This window comes from Geotrypetes seraphini, chromosome 14, assembly GCF_902459505.1.
Source record: "Geotrypetes seraphini chromosome 14, aGeoSer1.1, whole genome shotgun sequence".
In the NCBI taxonomy this organism is placed as follows: Eukaryota; Metazoa; Chordata; class Amphibia; order Gymnophiona; family Dermophiidae; genus Geotrypetes; species Geotrypetes seraphini.
The window spans coordinates 72,004,203-72,026,196 of record NC_047097.1 but is presented as its reverse complement, the minus strand read 5'-3'; the positions used below and the strand labels follow the sequence as shown (position 1 = coordinate 72,026,196).

Below are 21,994 nucleotides of genomic sequence, written 5' to 3'. Positions count from 1 at the left end.
AGAGGCAAAAAGTCTAATGAGAAAACATTTTAAGGCTGGAGAGGTGACTCAGGTATTGAATGCATCTTGGAATAGAAAAGTTTTAAGGCTTGGTTTAAACTTAGATGCACAGTGTTCTCTTTGATAGGGAGGGAATGCCACAGGGATGCTGCTACAATGGAAAAGATGGTTTTACAGGTAGTATGATATACTGTTTAACATATGGAGGGAATTGTAAGAAGAGACTGTCGAGTTGATCAAAGCATCCTTGAGGTAGTAAAAAATCTGTCAATGGCGGGTGATCGGAGTGGATCTTGAACATGAGGAATAATGTTTAAAATGTGATTGTGGGTGCTACTGGCAACCAGTGCGCATCTGTCAAGAGAAGTGTGACGTGATCATATTTTTTGGCTTTGTAGATGATTTTAACTGCCGTATTTTGTATGATTTGGCGCCTTCTGATTTCCCCCCTCTCTCATAGCCCAAATCTCTAAATTCAAGTCCCTGGAAATCTCATTTTCACAGTACACTTCTCCCTCCGTAGTCGCGGTTTCAGCATTTGCGGTTTCGATTATTCACGGTTTTTAGCTTGTTGTCTCCTCCCCCCCCCCCCCCCAATTACGTCAGTTTGCATAGAGAAAATCGCTGATTCCCAGCACTTTCTTCACCGTGTTTTGCCTCTCCTTCAGGAACAGGCCAGGTCTCCCACCATGTTATTTGCGGTTTCACCATATTCATGATGGGTTTTAATAGAAAACAGCAAATAACATCTGAAAAAGTTATTTGCGTTTTCTGTATTTACGGGTCTGTTAATCCCCTATCACAGCGAATATGGAGGGAGAAGTGTGCTTGTGGTATTGCGGTATACAAAAATAAAATTCTTATTCTTATTATTTCATGACAGCAGATAAAGATCAGCATGGTCCATCCTGCTGTAAGTTACTCTCCCCCCTTTGTGCAAATTGGCCCGCTCTCTCCTCTCTCCCCCCCCCCTTCTTTGTTAAGGTTTACTTTGCATGGAAGTAAGAGACAGTGCTGCCCTTTGTGCAATTTCATTGACCAGTTGAGCTGCTTTCGAAAGTTGGTTGTGGAAAATTTTGAGCAGTGGCGTAGCAAGAGAGGTTGGCACCTAGGGTGGTGACACCCGGCATAGCCACGCTGTGTGCCCCCCATACTTCCCCGCCGCACCTCTTGAAATGTTTGCTGGTGCAACCAGGGAGTGACATCAGCACGGAGCTGAGCAAGTGGAAGATGCTGCTTGCGCCAGAGGGGTGAGGGTGGGGTGTGGCCGATCCACTCCCCCCCCCCCCCCCCCGGTTTATGTCAGTAAAAGACAGCTATTTTCCTCCCCAGAACCTGCAGGGTGGGACCCAGGTCAAAGAACTTGGTCAGGAACTTGTCTCGAATCCCTGGAGGGTGTTTTCTCTTCTACCAGATGACAGAGCTCTGAACCTTTTGGGGCCCCCATGAGCACCTGTCCTCTTGGGGTAGAAAAGTATCTGCCCATCTGAGAGGTTGCCTGCCTTAATTGAGTGTCATTTCTGCAAAGGACGCCTCAGCTTTTCATTTGTGTAACATTTGACTTCTAAGGAATCAAATAAATATAGAATAATAGGTTAGAAAAAGACTTTTATCATTCCTCTGAAGAGAAGGGCAGGAACAAAAGCCCGCGCGACGCTCGAGACAGAAAGCGCGCCCTCGGGCTCCCCGCCCTCCGCCGCGTGGGGACTGGGCGAGATCGCGCGCGCGCCGGCCCCGCCCCCCGCCTCCCAGCCAACCCGTACGTTGCGCCCCGGGAGGCGGCGGCTTTGTGGCGATGGCGAGCTGAGCGCGGGATGTGGCCAGGGCGGCGGGGACGGGACCGTAGCGGGGCAGCGGCGGCGGCGGCTCCCCGCCTCCCTCTTCCCCCACCGCTATAACCGTCTCCGCGCGGCGCTCCGGCCCCGCTTTCCTGCCGTCACCCCTCCCCCCCGGCCATGGCCGGCCGAAGCCGGCGCGCGTGGCTCAGCGTCCTGCTGGGGCTCGTGCTGGGCTTCGTGCTGGCCTCGCGCCTCGTCCTGCCGCGCGCTTCGGAGCTGCAGCGGGGCCGGCGCCGCGCCGGCGGGGCCGCCTGCAGCCCGGAAGGGGAGAGGCCCCGGGCCCCGGCCGCCGCCCGCGCCCCCGGCCCGCGCCCGCACGGCATCCCCCGGCCCAGCAACTTCCTCTTCGTGGGGGTGATGACGGCGCAGAAGTACCTGAGGACCCGCGCCGTGGCCGTGCACAGGTGGGTGAGCTCTCGGGGGCAGGGACTGGGCGCTGAAATGAATGAATGAATGAGCGTTGGGCTCTGCACCTTCACTTTAAAGCCTAAAATAGATTGAAGGCGGTGGTCAAATTGAAGGAATAATAAGATACAAAGATTAAAGTCTTAATAATAATATTTTTAGCATTCCTCCACAATATATGTCTATATACCTAATCCATTCCTTTCTAGACCCCCTTCCCCCACCCTTCTCCCCCTTTATTCTTTTTATTTCATTTGTAACGTTTTTAAAGAATTACCTTAATATTACTATAACATTATAGCCAATTACATTAACGGGTGCTAGAACATATGTGTGTGTGTCTGTCTTTATTTCTTTCTCTCTCTCTCTCTCCTTAGCCGCTTTCTTTCTTTTTCCTTGTCTGTTCCCCCTGTCCATTCTCCCTTCCTTTTACCTCCCCTGTGTCCACCTCCACCCCTTCACTGCTCCCCTTATCCAGCAGCAGCCCTTCTCCCTTTGTTTTAACTCCCCCCTGTCCATACCTCCTTTCCTTTTTCTGCCCCCCCTGTCCATCAGCACCTCTTCCCTTGTCCATCAACCCCTCTTTCCTGCTCTCCCTGTTCAGCAGTACGCCTCCCTTCCTTTTACTGCCCCCCCTGTCTGCGTAAATGGCATAAAAGGCCCTCCCTTTGTATTAGCGCTGCAAGGCACTTGGGGGGGGGGGGGTCTCACTGATTTCCTCTGGGTCCTGTCATGTCTGCAGTTTGCTTTTAGACTCGGATGAGGCACGCAAACTGACCTAAGCGCTGACATTTCAAAATAACTGAGGGCACTAAACACAATACAAATGACTCCTTCCTAGGCACAGTGGGGGGGGTGGGGGAACTCCCACTTGCGCGTTAGTTGGGTGCTCAGCATGCATAGCCTGGATCCTGTTTGCAACATCCTTCACTCAAAAAAACAACAACACAGGACACTACGCTCGCGCCTGTGAGCCTGCAGGGGCAGACAATAAAGAAGGCCCAGCCCCCCTACGATGCCTCCGGCCGCCGGCGTGACACATCGCTTCCGGTCCTGACGGGAGCCTGCTGCTCATTCTCTTTAGTGTTTGCCCTGTCCGCGTCTCTCATCAACTCCCCGTTAGCAGAAGCCCCTGCCCGGCCCTCCCTCACCCCTCCCGTACACGTCAACCAACCTGCCCGGCCAAGCCGTGGAGCGTCGCTCCCTTCGTCACCCATGGACTAAAGTGCTTCCCTCCTCAGCCGACCGTACCAGCCACTCCCCCCACCCTCCTTCCACACGCCCTCGCCGCGACCCTCTCGGAGTCAACGGAAGAGAAGTGAGCGGAGAGTAAAGAAGAGGCGCTGGTAGACAAACCGTGAAGAGGGGGAGGAGGGGTCATAGGCTTTTTCATCCTTCCACTGCAGCGGGAGCCAGAGCCGGTATAGGCGGTTGAGGGGGGGAGGTTGTGGTCGGAGCTGCTAGGCCGTAGCGGATGGGGAGTGTGAGGGGGCGAGACTGATGGGGCGAGCGCCCCCCCCCAAACAACCAACCAACTTCCGATTTTAGTTTGTCCGTCTTCCACTGTGCCAAACCCTTTTCAGCGTCTGCCCTCTGCCGACAGCCCTCCTCCTGGCAGCCGCCACTCCGCCGTCCTGGTGACGTAGTAAGCACGCATGCGCCCGTGGCTTTGTGCATTGAATCAGTTAGGAAGAGGGAGCTGGCTCGAAGATAACGCCGCATCGATCGCACTGTGGACCGGCAGTTGAAGAACACTTTTTGGGCCTGATGCACGTGCTGGCCCTGTGGACCGGCAGGAAATTTCTGTGGACTGGCACTGGTCTATGGACCGGTGGTTGAAGAACACTGCCTTAGAGCATGCCTGGATTGTCTTCTCCCCCCGCCCCACACACACACCCATCCTACCACTTAGCCTAGTGCAGGGGTGGGTAGGTAGTCACAGTCCTTAGTCAGGTTTTCAAGATTTCCACAGTGAATATAGATAAGATTGATTTGCATGTACTGCTTCCATTGTGTACAAATAGATTTCGTGCATATATTCATTGTGAAACTCTGGGCTGTGGTCCTTGAAGATCATGGTTGCCTGCCCCTGGCCGAGTGATTAGAGTACTGGGCTGACAACCAGGGAAGCTTGATTCAAATACTGTTCCTGCTCCTTGTGATTTTGGGCAAGTCAGTCTTAACCCTTCATTTCCTCGGCTATAAACTTAGACCATAAGTGCTCTGGGGACAGGGAAATAAATACCTGAAGGTAAACTATTAATGGGAACCTTTCTGGTCTAACACAAAACCGATTTCTTTTTAGTTCTGAAATTCAAGTCACTAGGACTGGAACACGAGTCTATGGCACCTAACAGTAAACTCCAAATGAAAAGGCAAAATTAAAGTATTCACAGGATTTTGGACGAAACAGCATGTTCTTATCACATTGAACATATAGTTCAATGTATAAATTTCCAAAAGTTACAAATTATCCAAAATTCCGCAGTGCATCTGATATTAATCTGAAGAAATTTGATCATCTTTCTGATTTTTTTTTTTTAACCAGAAATTACATTGGCTTCCACTACAGGCAAGGGTATTATTCAAATTGAGATGTGTTTGTTATAAGTTTGGTTTAGTTCCTTCTTACTTATGTGCTCATTTTTCTTTACCAAAATGATCTTTGTGAAATATTACTTAATTTTACTTTTCCGTCAGTAAAGGAAGACAAGTATAAAAGATGTGTAACCAATCTATTTTCCTACCCAAATGGAAGTCTATAATTTGACTGTTAATTTCACTATTACTCTCTTACATGCATTTTAAAAAATGAATGAAACTGATTTGTTTAGTAAATTTAGAAAATGATTCAGTAGTTAATGTGCTGGTTTTATCTTTTATAAATTGCATAGGATCGCAAGGTAACTGCGATTCATAAAGTTTTATGTTAGACCTTTTAGTACTGTAAAGATGTAAATTCTAAGAAACAAACTTTTTTGAGAGAAAATCTAGAATGGAGTAGGCAACTTCTAGACTGAGACCTTGGAAACGAAATTCAAATAATAGATCATGGCAGGAGGGAGCCCATCCCCTCCTCCCAAAGACCGCCCATCCTCCCCCACGTAGATCGCGGCAGGAGGGAGCTGGAGTCCATCCCCTCCTGCCCGAAGACCGCCCACCCCCCACGAAGATCGCTGGCAGGAGGGTGCCCAATCCCTTCTGCCGGACCCCCCACCCCTCCCCAAAGAATACCGGCAGGGGGGTCCAATCCCTCCTTCCGGACTCCCCTCAACGAACCATCCCCTCCCCGGACCCCCAATGAAATCCCCCCTTCCCAGACCCCCCCGGCCTCCCCTCCCCAGAAACAGCCCCCCCCTAGGATCACCTTGAAAGTTGGCCTGCTGGCCGGCTGGATCTTCCCTCCGGCAGCCCGCCTCCGTCCATGTGGATATCCTGAAACCTGACTGGCCAGGTAGTCCCTGAGGACTGGGTTGAAAATCACTGCCTTATGTAGCTCATGCTGTGATGTCTTTTGACCCCCCCTCCATTGGAAGCCATGATCAGAGGAGTTATATTAAGAATTGTAAGCCTGAGAGGGGAGGAGATATTTGAAAGGTTAAGTATTCTTTATGGATGGATTGTGTACCCCAACTTGCACGTTGGATTGTAGAAAGCATCAGTCATTTTTCTCAGCTCTGCCTCCTTGTCTCCCTGGGCAGTGCTCTCTTCAGTCTTAACTTGCGAGTTGAGAAGGTGTCTCTTCTTTCACTCTGCACTGATTTGTTATTTTTGGGTATTAATCTGATCTTTTTCAAGGCTTCCCTGTGCTAAGAGGATCCCAGTAGTCCTGGGACAGCTCTGTCTGGGAGTAGGGTCAGACGTTGATATGAGGGCTCAAGGGTTTCAGGTTTTGGAACCTGAACAAAAGGCAGCCTGAAGAGACAAATTGCTGGAGCCACCCTTGCTTGTCTGAGGCATAAATTCCTTCTCCATTTCCAGCTGCAGTGAGAAGCTAATGCAGGCAGAGCACATGGCATTTCTGTGAGTACAGCTCATTTCTGCCTATGTGAAAATTGGGTTGGTTCAGAAATCCCAAGGTTCCCCTAAAATCCTATTTTCAGCATTTTTTAATTTTTAGTTCTTTAGCAACAACAGCTGATGAATCCAGAGACTAGTGGGATAGCACACATCTACCAGCAGGTTAAGATAGAGAACTGATTTTCATGTGATCCTGTTGGATGGAATGTCTTCGGTACATTTAGTATACTCTATCTCCAGGTGGATAGTTGCCATTCAGCTAGCTCCTGGCTTCATGCTGTGTATTGTCCAATTTTTTTTCCTGTTGAGAGTACACTTCAATGAAACAGGGATGTCTGAGTGGTGCTGGCTTTAGGGGTTACACCTGGCCTCCCTCCCCTCCAAGGCAGTGAGGGGTGTTTAAGTCTCTGTGTTTTTTTCCTTTCCATTCTACGTCTCTGGAAAGAGGATTATCGAGATAAGAACTTAATCCTTCCTTGCTTGTGTGTTCAGACTGTCCCCGAGTTAAGAACGAATTATGTTTTTAAAGCTGTTCTTAAGTCAGATTTGTATGTAACTCGGAACTTGTAGATTTTAAGATTCTTGCTGCTTACCTCTGCTCCCAAAAGGGCCAACTGTCCCTGCCAGTGTTCCTTCTAAGGTGCAGCATGCACAACCACACTGTTCTTAAAGTGGCCATGCATCATTCCTTAATCTGCTACAGGTGAATGAAGCCGCAACTGCGTTCTTAAGTATGAGTTGTACTTAAGTTGGGCATCAGTAACTTGGGGACTGCCTGTACTTTTATTGTATAGTGCAAGTTTCTTATTACAGTGCCTCATAGCTGCAAGTGTGTAATTGGTGACCTTGATGAAAAGATTTTATGATGCCCTTGTTGGTGAGGGAAGAGGCAGCAGCAGAGTAAAATACTTTTGAATTATTTGGCATGTGTTAATAGATATGTAGGTTATGTTCATTCCAGGGAATAAAAACGTAATGAGGCGTGAAATCCAAACTTTTGATGATAAAGCAGAACAGATCAGGATACAGTGCTTAAATCTAAACCTTGTTGCTTTCTGCTAGTCTGTAGGATTGTGCCAACAGTATCAGCAAAGGCTAATCTTCTAAATCCAGGCTGTAAATTCTGCTTTACTGGGTAAAGATGAGGTCATCCAATAACACATGAAAAAGGTTAGTTTTGGCTCAGTACAGAGGCTAATACTGCCCCGATTTACGAAAAGTGGTCCCTTAGAGAATTTTATACTTATGTAGTCTGTAGCTGTGCTTTATCCTTCTGTCTGATAAGCAGCAGATGCTGATAATCCACAAAGGTTTTGGCCTTGGATATGTTTCCTCTTTGATCCTGGTGATTTAAGCTTTTAGTAGTGGCGTTCTGCCAGGAGCCTAGGTGTGGCAGGCAAAATTTGAGACAACACGCCTACTTCTTATTTGCTTCCAATGTCTTGAGAATCTTGACAACTGCGTGAAGGGTGGTTTATGGTGAAGAGGGGACAAATAATGTTTTTATTTTGGAGTGCTGTTAGCAAAAAATAAATAAATAAGAGAACTTGTCTGAATGTATATCTTTTGAAAGTGAGGGAGCAGTGGGTATGAACTTCCTGATCATTGATCAAGTTCCAAATGCACAAGTCACCTGTTTGCTGAAGCTGTAACAATGTTTAAATTTGATTTATTATTGTACCCTGTAATGTTTTTGGACCATCGGAGCCAGTCATGGAAATTATTCTTGTTGCTCCAAGGCCCCTTTTTTTTTTTTAAATCCTGGGTCATATGTACGGTTTCTTGAAATAGAGCAAGAAACAAAAATTAAATTTCTTGTTAAATTTGGCAAGAGTGGAAGTGAAATCAGGGACATGTTCAAGTTTATGGGGATAATGCCATTGGATTAAACATTTTTCTTAGGGGAGAGAAAGAGTCATTAATGAAGAGAGGTCAGGGTGGCCGGTAACGAGCAGAACTGATGAAAACATTGCAAAAATTTGTTGAATTGTGCATTAAAATTGTCAGCTGACTGTGAGAAGCATAGCAGACCAAATAAACATCGATAGAGAAACAGTACATAGCATAAGTAGTAATTGAAGTTTTTCCCATCAATTTGATTGTGCTTGGTCAGAAAAAAAAATTTTAAGGTCCATCCTGGACTTCTGAATTTTATCTTTTGATATTGTGTAGGTTAATTTTAATTGCTGAATTATAGATTTGTATCTGTTGTTCCTTATCAGCAGCAGATGAATCCAGACAGAGATGAGTGGGCTAAGTCAACCTACCAAGTCAAACAAATAAACAATGGGGAACCAACACTTTGGTACTCTATTAATGTGAGTGATTAAAGACAGTATAGCAAAAATAATAAAATCACTCCTCAAGTACACTAGATAAAACTTCTTTTGCAAGTGAGACGCGGAGGCAAAAACAAGGGGCGTACCCCAAGAATATCGCCTCACCACCTGGTCATTGCATATATTGAATGGCATACAGATATGTTTTTGCTGCAAACACAGTCTAAATTCTTCTTATGCTACTAAAAGTTCAAAAACGGAGAACTTATCTCAATCACAGGTTCCGACGGACGTGGCCCATTTTGATCCTGCATCAGAGAACCAAGTTGTACATTCAAAAACTCTTTACAGTGTGGTATTGTCTCAAAAATACTCAAGGATGTTTCCAAAAAGCTAACTTCCTCCACCCAACGGCCGTTGAAATCTAGTGGAGGAAGTTAGCTTTTTGGAAACATCCTTGAGTATTTTTGAGACAATACCACCCTTTAAAGAGTTTTTGCATGTACAACTTGGTTCCCTGACGCAGGATCGAAATTGGCCACGTCCATCGGAACCTATGATTGAGATAAATTCTCTGATTTTGAACTTTTAGTAGCATAAGAAGAATTTAGACTGCGTAGAGAGATAACACAAAGCTTAGCTCTGTCATATAAATGATGGTCTGCTCACTGGAAACTCGGGCCCAGATTCTCAAAACTTTAATGCAGTTGCTAAACTGTTTTCCGGCAGTTTAGCCTGTAAGCAGTTTAGCGACGGATTATCAAAAGGGATGATCTCTCTTTTTAGCGAGGATTTTAGCAGTCTCCAACACTGACATGCAAATGGGCTCTTCAACATTGAAATGGGCCCTCCTTTGGATTTTTAAAAATTGCTGAGCCATTTTCTAAAAGTGGCGTCAGCTTTTACCTAGAAAAAAAAACGGAGTGGTTCAGGGGTGCCGGTCAGTGTTGAGACTACTAGAAATCCCCTGTGTTATGATGCCGAGGGAGAGATGCCCATCCGCTGCATCACAACACCCCTTGCCTAAAAAAAAAAAAAATATCCAACGACAGATGAATCCAGAGTCCTACCCTTTCAGTTTTCAATTTTGCCTTTATTCCTTAGGGATTGTCCATGTGGGCGTCCTCATTGTGGATTCCATGGCCTGTTTGAATGATCCCGCTGCTTTATTAAGAGAAATACTGAGATTCCAGTAAGCAGACCATTCTATATATGACAGAGCTCAGCTTTGTGTTCCCTATCTCTGCCTGCTGGTAGGTGGACCTAACCCACTCACCTCTGGATTCATCTGCTATGACTATAGGAACAAAAATTATCAGGTAAAAGCATAATTTTTCCTTTGCACAGTTTTTCCAACTTTAGGTTTTTCTGGACAACCCTGATGCTTTTTAAAGAATGTAGGCATCCTATAACCAAACAAGAATTTTGTATGGTTAGCTGAAAGATAATAAGTTCAAGTTCCAGTAGAAATCTGTTTCCATGGAAAACCGGGTGAGGGTACAAAAAACTAATTTGTATCTACTTCTGAAGTGCAGTAAAAAAATACATTCCTTTAGTTGCACCAAATTTGATAATTCTGCTTTTTGGTTTAGCATTTCCTTCACTTGTAGGCTTTCAGTTCTGGAACCAACCTCTACTGGGCCGCAGAACCATGAGCCTTCATTAGGGGTAAAACCCCAGCTATTTTATATTTTTATTTTTCCCTTTCAACTCTGCCCAGCCACTTCAACAGACATCAGCTAAGGGGCATAACTGCAGCTCCTTCTGGAACGCAGTTAATACAGACTCTGTCTTGCTACATGTCATGCTTATGTAATAAGTGTTCCCTTCCCCTTATTTGAGTCAAATTTTCTGTTTTCCTGGTTGGAAGTTGAATAATCCTCTGTACAAATGTATAGCGCTAGTCTGGATTAGCCCCATATACTATTCTGAAATCTCCAGGTTCACCCCCCCTCTCCCCCCCCAAATTGTCATTTTCTCTTGGATTAGTCTTGTTTAGTTTACGTATGCAGGACTGGTTATAAAGGACTTCTTGTTCAGTTTATCAGCTGATACTTTCTTGTCTAATTATGTTTTTGTTTACATTTCAGAACTTGGGCTATTACTATTCCTGGAAAAGTTGAGTTCTTCTCCAGCGAGGGCTCGGACACATCTATCCCTATACCCATTGTGCCGCTGCAAGGAGTGGATGACACTTACCCACCTCAGAAAAAGTCCTTCATGATGCTTAAGTATATGCATGATCACTACCTGGACAAGTATGAGTGGTTTATGAGGGCCGACGATGACGTGTACATCAAAGGAGACCGGCTAGAGAGCTTCCTGAGGAGTTTGAACAGCAGTGAGCCTCTCTTTCTTGGGCAGACTGGATTGGGCACAACAGAAGAGATGGGTAAACTGGCCCTGGAGCCTGGAGAGAACTTTTGCATGGGGGGCCCTGGGGTTATCATGAGCCGAGAAGTATTGAAAAAGATGGTGCCTCACATCGGAGCGTGCCTGCAAGAGATGTTCACCACACACGAGGATGTGGAAGTGGGACGATGTGTGCGAAGGTTTGCTGGTGTACAATGTGTCTGGTCTTATGAGGTAAGTGAGTAGGGAAAAGGTGGGCACTGGGCTTGCATGTCTAGATTTTCTTTGGTCTCGGTATTCCCTTTCAGTTTCCTGCACTGCTTCCAGTATTTTAAAACACTCATAACTGTGAGTTTGAGTACTGTGAAATAGTTAGTAGTTTTAGTTTCTCTTTGCTTTACACCTGTTGGTTTCTGTCATGTGACCTTTTCCCTCACTGTTACATCACACTGCATAAATTGTACTTCTTTTTTAGGTTAATGATTGTAGAAGTCAAATAACTTATCAGAAAAGGAAGTGAAGAATATAAGTTACTAAGTTCTCTGAGGACAAGCAGGACATTGTTTCTCACATTTGGGTGATGTCATCCAATGAAGTCCTGGTATGGATGCTGCTCAGTATTATATATTTTAAGAGGCTTTTGGCAGTGTTGATGATCTCTTGAGTGCATCTGAGAACTTTTGCATTTTGGCCCTTCCCACAGAGTTTTATCCCTTTTGTTCTTGTTTTTCTTCTTTTACTCTTTAAGTTTCATCCTAATCTTTTTGGACAGTTTTAAAGTTGTTTTTTTACAGCTCCAGACGCTCTGTTAGGCCCAAGCATCAGCCGGGTAATGTCTACCTTTTTGACTGCATGTGAGCTCCTTCACCCTTACTATTGAGCCAATTGATTTTCTATCGGATGTTTTCCCCTTTCATGTTTCTGTCGACGAGAGCAGGACCCTGAGACTGGTCAACATTAGGTCCAACGCTATGGTTATCATATTTTTGACCTGAAAAAAAGAGGACACATGATCCCACCACCCAGAAGCTAGTTTGGCAGGGCCAGCTTACAAAGAATCTGGTGTCTTTCCCTCTTACCTCGGTGCTGCAATTCTGTTTTCTTTGGGTTGCTTGCAGCTCAGCAATGTGAGCCTGCTGCCGTTGGCCTGTCCTTGAAGCCACCTTTCTAGGGAGCAGGACTTGCAGAGAGGCACATAATCCCTATTCTTCCAGCCCACAGAAAATATCTACGATTTCAAATAGGAGTACATCATCTCCAATACAAGGTGCTACCTTTTGGCCTAGCATCAGCAACCCAGAGTATTCACAAAGTGTTAAGTTGTGGTGGCTGCAACACTCCACTCTTCACAGAAAAATCAGGGGTTCTACTCCAGGTATTTCCTAATTCCGAAGAAGAAGGGAGGTCTTCATCCAATTCTCGACCTCTATCTGGTCAGGGAAAAGTTTTGCATGTTATCCCTTGGGACCCTCTACCCTCTTCTGGATCAAAACGAATGGCTATGCTCTCTAGACCTCAAAGAAGCATACACACATAATTACACATCCTACTCACAGAAACTTCCTACTATTTCGTTTGGCTCATTGTCACTTTCAGTACAAGGTTCTTCCATTTGGCCTGGTGTCCTCTCTAAGTGCCATATAGTGGTAGCGGCAGCTCTACAAAATCACAGGCTCCAAGTTTTCCCATATCTGGACGATTGGTTAATAAAAGCGACATCACCTCAACCAGTGCTGTCTGCAACAAATCTGACTATATAGCATTTCTTTAACATTTAGGGTTCAAAACATCCCCAAATCTCAACTTCAGCCCTCTGAGCGGCTTCAGTTCATAGGAGCATTTCTTGACACAGTGGATCAAAGAGCTTTCCTTCCGCTGCTAAGACAAGACACGCTAATTCATCTTTGCGAACAGGTCTCTTTTCTAGAAAACATTTCAGCCAAGCAAATGTGGTGTCTCTTGGTTCACATTGCTTCCACAGTTCATGTGACGCCTTTTGCAAGACTTCATCTTCGCAAGGCTTAGTGGACCCTAGCCTCTCGACGGTTTCAAGCTCTCAACCCCTTATTTCAAAAGATTAGTCACCTCATCTTTTTGGTCAGATCCATCCACCACTGAAGCGATTGACAGTCTATTCAGAGGTCTACTATTCCGTATGCCTCCACATCAGAAGGTGCTCACCATAGACGTGTCCATGTATGCTTGGGGAGCTCACCTGGACAGTCTTTGTACACAAGGCAGTTGGTCAGTTCAAGAAAAAACATTTCACATCAACCTGTTGGAACTCGGAGCAATTTGATATGCTCTTCAAACATTTCAGAGCAGCCTTTCCAATCAAGTCCTCCTAGTTTGCATAGACAATCAAGTAGCAATATATGACATCAACAAACAAGGAGGAACGGGCTCTCTCCTATGTCAAGAAACCCAGTATATTTGGAATTGGGCGATTGCTCACAACATAGTCCTCAAAGCTGTATATGTACCCGACAAACTCAGCAGATGTCTTTGACCACACAAGTGGACTCTAAAGTCTTACTTTACATTTTTTCACCATGAGGAACTCCTCAGAAAGATCTGTTTGCTTCTCCCCATAATCACAAATTGCCTTGGTACTGTTCCAGGCAGTATTCTCCTCAACGTCTAGAGGCAGATGCTTTTCTTCTGAATTGGACAGACAAGTTCCTATATGCCTTTCCTCCAATCCCTCTCATTCTCAAGACATTGGTCAAACTCAAGACAGAGTCAACCATCATGAACCTCGGTGGCCCAGGCAACCTTAGTACTTCCTTCTACTTCAGCTGAGTGCCAAGGATCCAGTCACATTGAAAATCTTTCCATCTCTGCTCACTTAGAATCAAGGGTTTCTTTTACATCCCAATCTGAAATCACTGCACCTCACAAATTGGTACCTCTCGGCCTGACTTCAGCAGATCCTAATCTCTCTGAAGCAATACAAGCCATTATAGCTGCTTCTAAAAAAATTTCTACTCAGCAGTGCTATCAACAGAAGTGGAAACGTTTCATTCAGTGTATGGTGTACTCTCTACCATCAGGATGCTCCATCTTCATCTCTGTCATCAGTGCTGGATTATCTTCATTTTTCCAATTCTGGACTAAAAACTACTTCACTCGGAGTTCACCTCGGTGCTATTAGTGCTTTCCACCTGCCTGTCATCAATAAATCTCTGGCCTCTTACACCTTGTTGCCAGGTTTATGAAAGGACTTTTCAATTCCAAGCCTCCATTCAAACTGCCTCCATTCGTCTGGGATCTTAATGTTGTATTCACGCTTTGATGAAACCACCATTTCAACCAATGACTTCCAATCATCTCAAGTTTCTCACTTGGAAAGTAGTCTTCTTAATCTCTCTTTTGTCTGCTCAGAGAGTGAGTGAACTCCAAGCCTTGGTGGCAGATCCACTGTTCACAGTATTTCATCATGATAAGGTGGTCCTCCGCACTCATCCTAAATTCCTTCCAAAAGTAGTCACGGAATTTCATCTCAATCTATCTATCATGCTGCCAGTATTCTTTCAGAGCCTCATTCTCATCCTGGAGAAACAGCTCTTCACACATTGGACTGTAAACGTGCTTTGGCTAACTACATACAAAGGATTAAGCCACACAGAACTTCACCTCAACTGTTCATCTCCTTTGATCCTAAGAGATTGGGAAAGTCTGTAACCAAAAGGACTATTTCTACATGGCTGGCGGCCTGTACAGTGGAACCTTGGTTTACGAGCATAATTCGTTCCAGAAGTATGCTCGTATATCAAAACAAGTTTCCCCATAGGAAGAAAGGGAAACTCGCTTTGATCCGTTCCACCTCTTCCCCCCCCCCGAGGTTACAAGCGCTGCTCCATCTCCCCCCCCCCCTTGAGGCTACAGATGCTGCTCCATACCCCCCGCAATTATACATCCCCCACCCCCGAGCACTGAAATGAAATCCCTTACCCCGATTGGGTACCAGCACCAATGCATAGGACATGCTGGTGCTGGTGCCCGAAGGTCCTCCCTCTTCTGGGCTGGGCGGTTCGTCAGAGATCCTCCCTCTTGCCTGTGCTGGGCTGGACTGGGCCTTGAGCATTTGCGCATGCTCAAGGCCTTCTGGTCTCGCTCTCTCCGAGATTCTCAGATTCCAGCATGTCCTATGTGTTGGTGCCGGTGCCCAATCGGGGTAAGGGATTTCGTTTCGGTGCGGGGAGGGGGGATGCCGGATCGCAGGGGGTGGTGCTCGTAATCGAGTCAAACTCAGTTTCCGAGGCACCGATTTTGCGAATGTTTTGCTCGTCTTGCAAAACACTCGCAAACCGAGGTTTGAGTGTATTTCGTTTTGCTATGCTTAGGCTGGACTGCAACTTGAGGGACATGTAACAGTACACAAAGTCCAAGTTATGGCAACATTGGTAGTTTCTTAATATTACATTCCCATTGATGAAATTTGCAAAGCAGTTACTTGGTCCTCAATTCATACTTTTACATCTCACTACTGTCTAGAATCCTATTCCAGACGAGATGGTAATTTTGGCCAAGCAGTATTACAGAATTTATTTTCTTAATTGCCAACTCTCCCTCCATCCCATTGCAATAAGCTAGGGAGTCCCACATGTGAGAATACGCTGCCTGCTTATCCTAGGATAATGCACAGTTACTTACCTTAACAGGTGTTATCCAGAGACAGCAGGCAGATATTCTCATATCCCTCCCACCTGCCCGGGTTGGCTCCTTAACTTGCTTACCGAACTGAAGTACCGCTTGCCTACATCGGGTGGGAAGGCAGTCACAAAGTTTCTTAAAACTTAAAGTGATGGTTCATTTCTAAAACTGTCTGTACCGGGCTCCATGGATGGCATCATCCATATGTGAAAATATCTGCCTGCTGTCTCCAGATAACATCTGTTACGGTAAGTAACTGTGCTGATCAGCTGCATCTTAGTGAAAAGTAGCACTTTTTGTGTATGCAGTTTGGGGAAGCTGTGTTTGAGGCATGTATTTTGCCCTTCTCTCTCCCCCCCTCCTCCCCCCCAAAAAAAATCCTATCCCTATGTTCCAGCTGCTTAAACAGGTGGCCTTATTTTGGCCTTCACTATAGAGGATTGTAGTTTCCTATGTTCAGTTCTAACAGGAAATTGTTCACTGAATGGGTTTTCATACTAGTAGCCTGTGGAAGGAAGTGTGCTGATTATTGTGAAGGGTCAAAAAGTTAACATTGGAATATTTTGGACATATCAAGTAGAAGTGAAAGCCAGCAGTAGAGAAGGCAGATAGCAGGACAGTAATTTCAGGGCTGTCCTGAGGTCTGTGTGAGGGATGCACCTGCATAGGGCAGAAGGAAGAGAGGATGCAGAAATTGCTCGCTGTCTGCTGTCTCCCCCGTGTGGCCATGGCACATTGGGTTAGGCACTAAGGGACTTGTTGCAAGGGGTGTGATTTCCAGCTTGGGATACTGTGGTCCTGTTTGGTTTAATATTTGGCAGGAACAATGTTTTAGTACTGCAGACTTTTAAGCCTCTTCTCCCTTTTTAAGTTATGAATATGCAAGTGCTGGAAATAATTCCATGCTCTTTAAGCGTTCTTATTTTCTGTTTTATTTCTTTGAGGAGAGAAGGGAAAAATACTTAAAGCAATTGGATACAGTTATGTGAGTCTTCCCTCCTCCACCCTTCCAATTTCCCCTAGTTGTTGCATGTGTCACACTGGTTTCTGATCTTTTTAAGCAAATGTAATAAAGGGAACCTGATTAGAGACTTCCTGCAGAAGCATGGAGCTGTGAGCAGCAGGAGCTTGCAGCTCTGATACACCCGACACGGATCTGCCATGAGGAGGCTGGAGCAAGAGGGCTGCACTCCTGGCAAAGACTCCTGCTGGACCACCAGGTACCTTGGTAGGCCTGGAGCAGGGGGTGGGATCGTGGAGTTGGGAAGGAGATTAAAGGGTCAGGGCCTGGAGATGGGAAAGAACCTTGGCTATAGGGTGGGAGAAGGGGAGGGAGGGAGGGATGAGAGATGCTGAAACCTGCGAGGGATTGGAGGGGAGAGAAACTATACCTCGCAGCTCCTTGTAAATCTTGGGTCAAACATTTTGTATAAATTGGCTCTTTATTGTAAAAAGGTTGCCAATCCCTAGCCTAGGCAGATGTATGATCTGAAAGGATTGTTCAGGCTGCTGCTATCACATGAAACATAGAAACATGGTAGCAAGTAAAGGCTAAATGGCCTATCCAGTCTGCTCATCTGCAGCATCCACTATTTCCTCCACTCTATAAGAGATCCCATGTGCCTATCCCACACTTTCTCCACCACCTCTTCTAAGAGACTATTCCACGCATCTACCACCCTTTCTGTTAAAGTATTTCCTTCTTGAGCCTGTTGCCTCTTAACTTCATCTTATACCCTCTCATTCCAGAGCTTCCTTTCAATTGAAAGACTCTCACATGCACATATATGCTGTAAAAGAGACGCTTTAAATTAAGTGACAATTTTTTGATTAAACTTTTCCCTGTACACAGTGGTGGGCATGGCTACATTTTGAAAGTGGAGTGTTTCCTTGCCTATGATAAAAAGTGAGCGGCTAGAAATCTATGGACTAGATTCAATAAGCCCATGGATCTGATTCGATCCTTGGGCGATCCGAGGTCGGTCGACCCATTCTGAACGTGTCCTTATGCAAATCGTGTCGATCAGAGGCACGCCCTCATACCGACCACTCGGATCGCTGAAGAATGATCCCTACGCATGCGCAGACCGCACAAGGGCTGGGAGAAGACACTGAAAAGGTGAAAGAGGAGCGAGGGGACAGAGGGATCGTATCCAGATAGGTGGAGAGGGGAAAACAAACCAAAAACCCCACAACTGAAGTAAGCTTAACCTTCATTGATGTGCTTTGCTAGGGAGGACGGAGCAGGTGCCTTCTCTCATCCCTTTCAACTTCCTCTGGGGCACTTTTTTTACACCTCCCACTTCAAGGACTGTGCTGTGGGTTCTGAATTTTGCGCTGATGTTGTAGTTTAAGGGGTAAAATTAGGCGCCAGACTGTTCAGGGTGTGCCCCATCCAGCTCCTACCCTGTGCGCATCCTGGGTGGCAGTGGTAGGAAGCTGGGCATCATTGGGCTCCTTATGAGCTGGTTTGTGGCTGAGGGACAATGTTGGAAATGTGTGTGGGAGAAAATGAATCTGTCCGTAGCATCATGGTGAGACCCAGGACAGGCTCAAACACTGCTCCTTTCTTCTCTCCCTCACCCATTTGTTTTGTTCCTCTGCATCCTTTCAGTTCACTTTTTCCCTGCCCCTTTCTGTTTTGCTCCGCTTTCACTCTTCCTCCTCGTTCCTGTTGTGCACTACTTTCTGTGCTAGAGATCCTGATCAGCGAAGTTGAGGGAGCTTTTTTTTATAACAGATATAAAATCACAGTCCCCAAATATCAGGTGATGATGGGCTGTTGGATTGATCAAGGCAGACGGGTGGACGAAGAGAGAGAAAAGGAGCAGGAGATCCCAAAGAAGGAGAGAGGTGCACCATCGTGTTACTGGAACTCTTGCAACTGTTTTCCTTTGGGAGAGTTGGGGCGGCTGAGAGCAGGAGCAACTGGTCCTCAGCAGTCGCTTCATTTTTGATCGGCCAGCCCAATTGATGTTCCAGACTGTGTTTAGTGAATCGCTGCCTGCCTACTTTGCATGCTGTTTCCCCTCATTTGAATGTGTGGATGGAATTGGATCGGAGGTTGATTGGCCATGAGGTTAGTGAATCAAGTCGGAGGAAAATCGGATAAGTGCACGATCGGTGGGCTTAGTGAATCTAGCCCTATGTTGGTTGCTGGCTCTAGTTAAAAGGCTTGAGGCTTTTTCTCCACTGTATTATTAAATGTGCATTCCTCTGGGTACACTGATAACAATGTAATTAATTAAGAAGTTTTAAACTTCTCTATCATACCTTCCCTCTCCCTCCTTTCCTTCAAAGTATACATATTGAGATCTATGTCTGTCCCCTTATGCCTTATGACAAAGCCCACTGACTATTTTAGTAGCCTTCCTCTGGATCGATTCCATCCTGTTTATATCTTTTCGAAGGTTTGGTCTTCAAAATTGTTCACAATATTTTAAATGAGGTCTCACCTGAGTCTTATATACAGGGGGATCTCTTAAGGAGAGGAGGAGATTTTGGATGGGCCATTTGGCCTTTTTTCTGCCATCATATTTCTATGTTTCTAATGACTCCTTTTTCCTATTGGCCACACCTCTCCCTATGCATCCAAGCATCCTTTTTGCTTTTGCTGTTGCCTTTTCAACCTGTTTGGCCACCTTAAGATCACCATACCCAAGTTCCGCTCCTCTTTCATGCACAAAAGTTCTTTACCTCTTATACTATTCCCTTGGGGTTTTGCAACCCAATTCATGACTTTGTACATTAGATAGATTGTGAGCCCACTGGGACAGACAGGGAAAAATGCTTGAGTACCTGAATAAACTCATGTAAACCATTCTGAGCTCTTCTGGGAGAACGGTATAGAAAATTGAATAAATAAATAAAATAAATCTTAGCATCCAAATTTCAGACCATTCTTCAAACTTTGCTAGGTCCTTCCACATGTTTTCTAAACCATGAGGGGTGTCTACTCTGCTCTGTTGCAGATTTTGGTATCAACTGCAAAGAGGCAATTCTTACCCGACAGCCCTTCGGCAATATTGCTTACAAAAATGTTAAAAAGAATAGGCCCAAGAACTAACTTTGAGGCACACCATTAGTAACATCCCTTTCATCAGTGATCTCCATTGACCACTACCCTCTGTCGCCTTTCACTCAACCAGTTCCTGACCCAGTCCACTTTGGGGCCCATGCCAAGGGCACTCAGTTTATTATTAGATGCCTGTGTGGAATGACATCATGTAAAAAGACCTGAACGGTCCGTCCAGTCTGCCCAATAGTTACACGCATTATAAATTCATGATTAAATTAAATTGTCTTTATCCTTTGATGTTTTTTGGCCTTAGATTGTAGAAGTCTGCTTGGTACTGTTGTTAAGTTGCCATCGAAGGTCATTCCAGCCTATCCAAAACATCTTGTCATTTGCAGGATACAGACTGTAAAAGTCTGCCCAGCAGCATCTTCATGTTCCAAATTCACTTGAGTTCCTGTTGAAGCCATCCCCAGCCCATCCTAAACTGAATTGCCATATACTGGACACAGACTGCAAGTCTTCCCAGTACCGGCCTTAGTTCTTCCATTCATTTTCGAATTCCATCACCATTTCATCTCCACCTTTCTTGGGAGGGCATTCCAGACATCAACCACCCTCTCCATGAAAAAGAATTTCCTAATATTACTCCTAATCCTTCAACCCTATTTATCCCTCTAGTTTTACCATTTTCCCTTCTGTGGAAAAGATTTGATTCTATACTAATACCTTTTAAGTATTTAAATGTCTGTATCAGATCTCCCCTGTCCCTCTTCTCCTCTAGCGTATACATATTCAGGTCTTTTGGTGCAAACCCTGCAGTTGAAAAGGAAAAACTCAATGTTTTATAGATCTGCCCATTTCTGATGTAAAGTCTTAGCCTCTTGCTTCTTTGCAGTGTTTATTCGTTTATATTTGGATACTAAAACTCACATAAATTATAATCATAAAATCACATTCATAAATTAAAATACAATAAAAACAAAAAAAGATTTGACAACATAACGTGCTCATCAAATATCAACCTGTTCTGCTTAATACAGTAGATTCATCCATTTGATATTAGCATAAACTGTAATTCTCTAGAATGCCTCCCAAAATAAATATGTATCCTTGCTTATCATAGTGGAAACTTATTCCATAAAACTGGACCTGCAATTGAGAACATTTGCTTGGTCTCTTAAAAATGAATTTTCCTTAAAGCAGGAATAGATAAACAAGTACTCATGGACCTCGAGCTCTGAAATTTTTAAAACTCTAGGAATCCTGTTTAAATACTTTATGAGCAACCAATGAAAATCTTCCAAAACGGGACTAATATGCTGGAATTGAGTAGCTCAATATGAGATGTGCTGCTGTGTTTTGGATAATATGCAGTGCCCTAATAGACTGCGAGAGGCTCAGATACAGGGCAGTGCAATAATCCAACTCATTCATCACCAAACTTGCACTATCAATTTGAAATCCTTCCATAGGAATAAAGCCCTTAACTCTACTCGACTCTGAATAACCTTTCTATGTGGCTTATGTCAGTTGTACATTTAGGGTCACCCCTAGATTGTGAACCTGTTGCACCAAATGAACTTTTGCCACACAATTTAACCTTGTTAGGAACAGATTCATCATTATACTTCTATTTTATTCACATTCAAAGCTAAATTGTTGTTATAGTTAGCCAATCAGCAGTGGCAACTGAAACAGACTAATCAAATCGCTGCATCGTTGACATGAGAATCAAATGAAAAGAAAAACCAAGTCATCTGTGAATTCATCAGACAACATGAAAGTAGATATTAAAACAGAGGACAATAAGAAACCCTTCAGTACTTTGTTAACAAATCCCTCTGTCCAGATATAACCAAACTCTCGCCTTTCTTGTTTTCTAAAAATGGAGAACCATCTCGGGGCAGTTCTAGAAATACTGTACATAGAAACATAGAATATGACGGCAGAAAAGGGCCACTGGCCCAACAAGTCTGCCCACTCTAAGGACCCTCCCCCTAAGCACTTCCATGAAGTGAACCCACATGCTTATCCCATTTTTTCTTAAAATCGAGCACATTGCTTGCCTTAATTTCCTGAAGTGGAAGATCATTCCAACGATCAACCACCCTTTCAGTGAAGAAATACTTCCTAGTGTTGCAATGAAATCTCCCACCCCTGAGTTTCAACGGATGCCCTCTTGTTGCCGTAGGTCCTGTAAGAAAAAAGATATCTTCTTCTACCTCAATACGGCCAGTATAGCTGCAACTTACCTAGATGTTCCTCATATGGGAGATCCTTGAGTCCTGAGACCATCCTGGTGGCCATTCGCTGAACCGACTCCACTCTCAGCACATCCTTTTGATAATGTGGCCTCCAAAATTGAACACAATATTCCAGATGAGGTCTCACCATGGACCTGTACAATGTCATTACAACTTCCGGCT

The 21,994-nt window shown here is 44.9% G+C and overlaps 1 protein-coding gene across 1 annotated transcript in view; it reads left to right on the top strand.

Annotated features, from left to right (window-relative positions):
• Positions 1–1,676: 1,676 nt before the first annotated feature.
• CHSY1 (chondroitin sulfate synthase 1) overlaps positions 1,677–21,994 on the top strand; it is a 55,746-nt gene continuing 35,428 nt past the window's right edge. The window contains exons 1-2 of the mRNA XM_033919981.1: positions 1,677–2,242; positions 10,633–11,128. Coding sequence (XP_033775872.1) covers positions 1,956–2,242; positions 10,633–11,128 — 783 coding nt within the window. The 5' untranslated portion in view covers positions 1,677–1,955. The remainder of the gene's footprint in view (positions 2,243–10,632; positions 11,129–21,994) is intronic.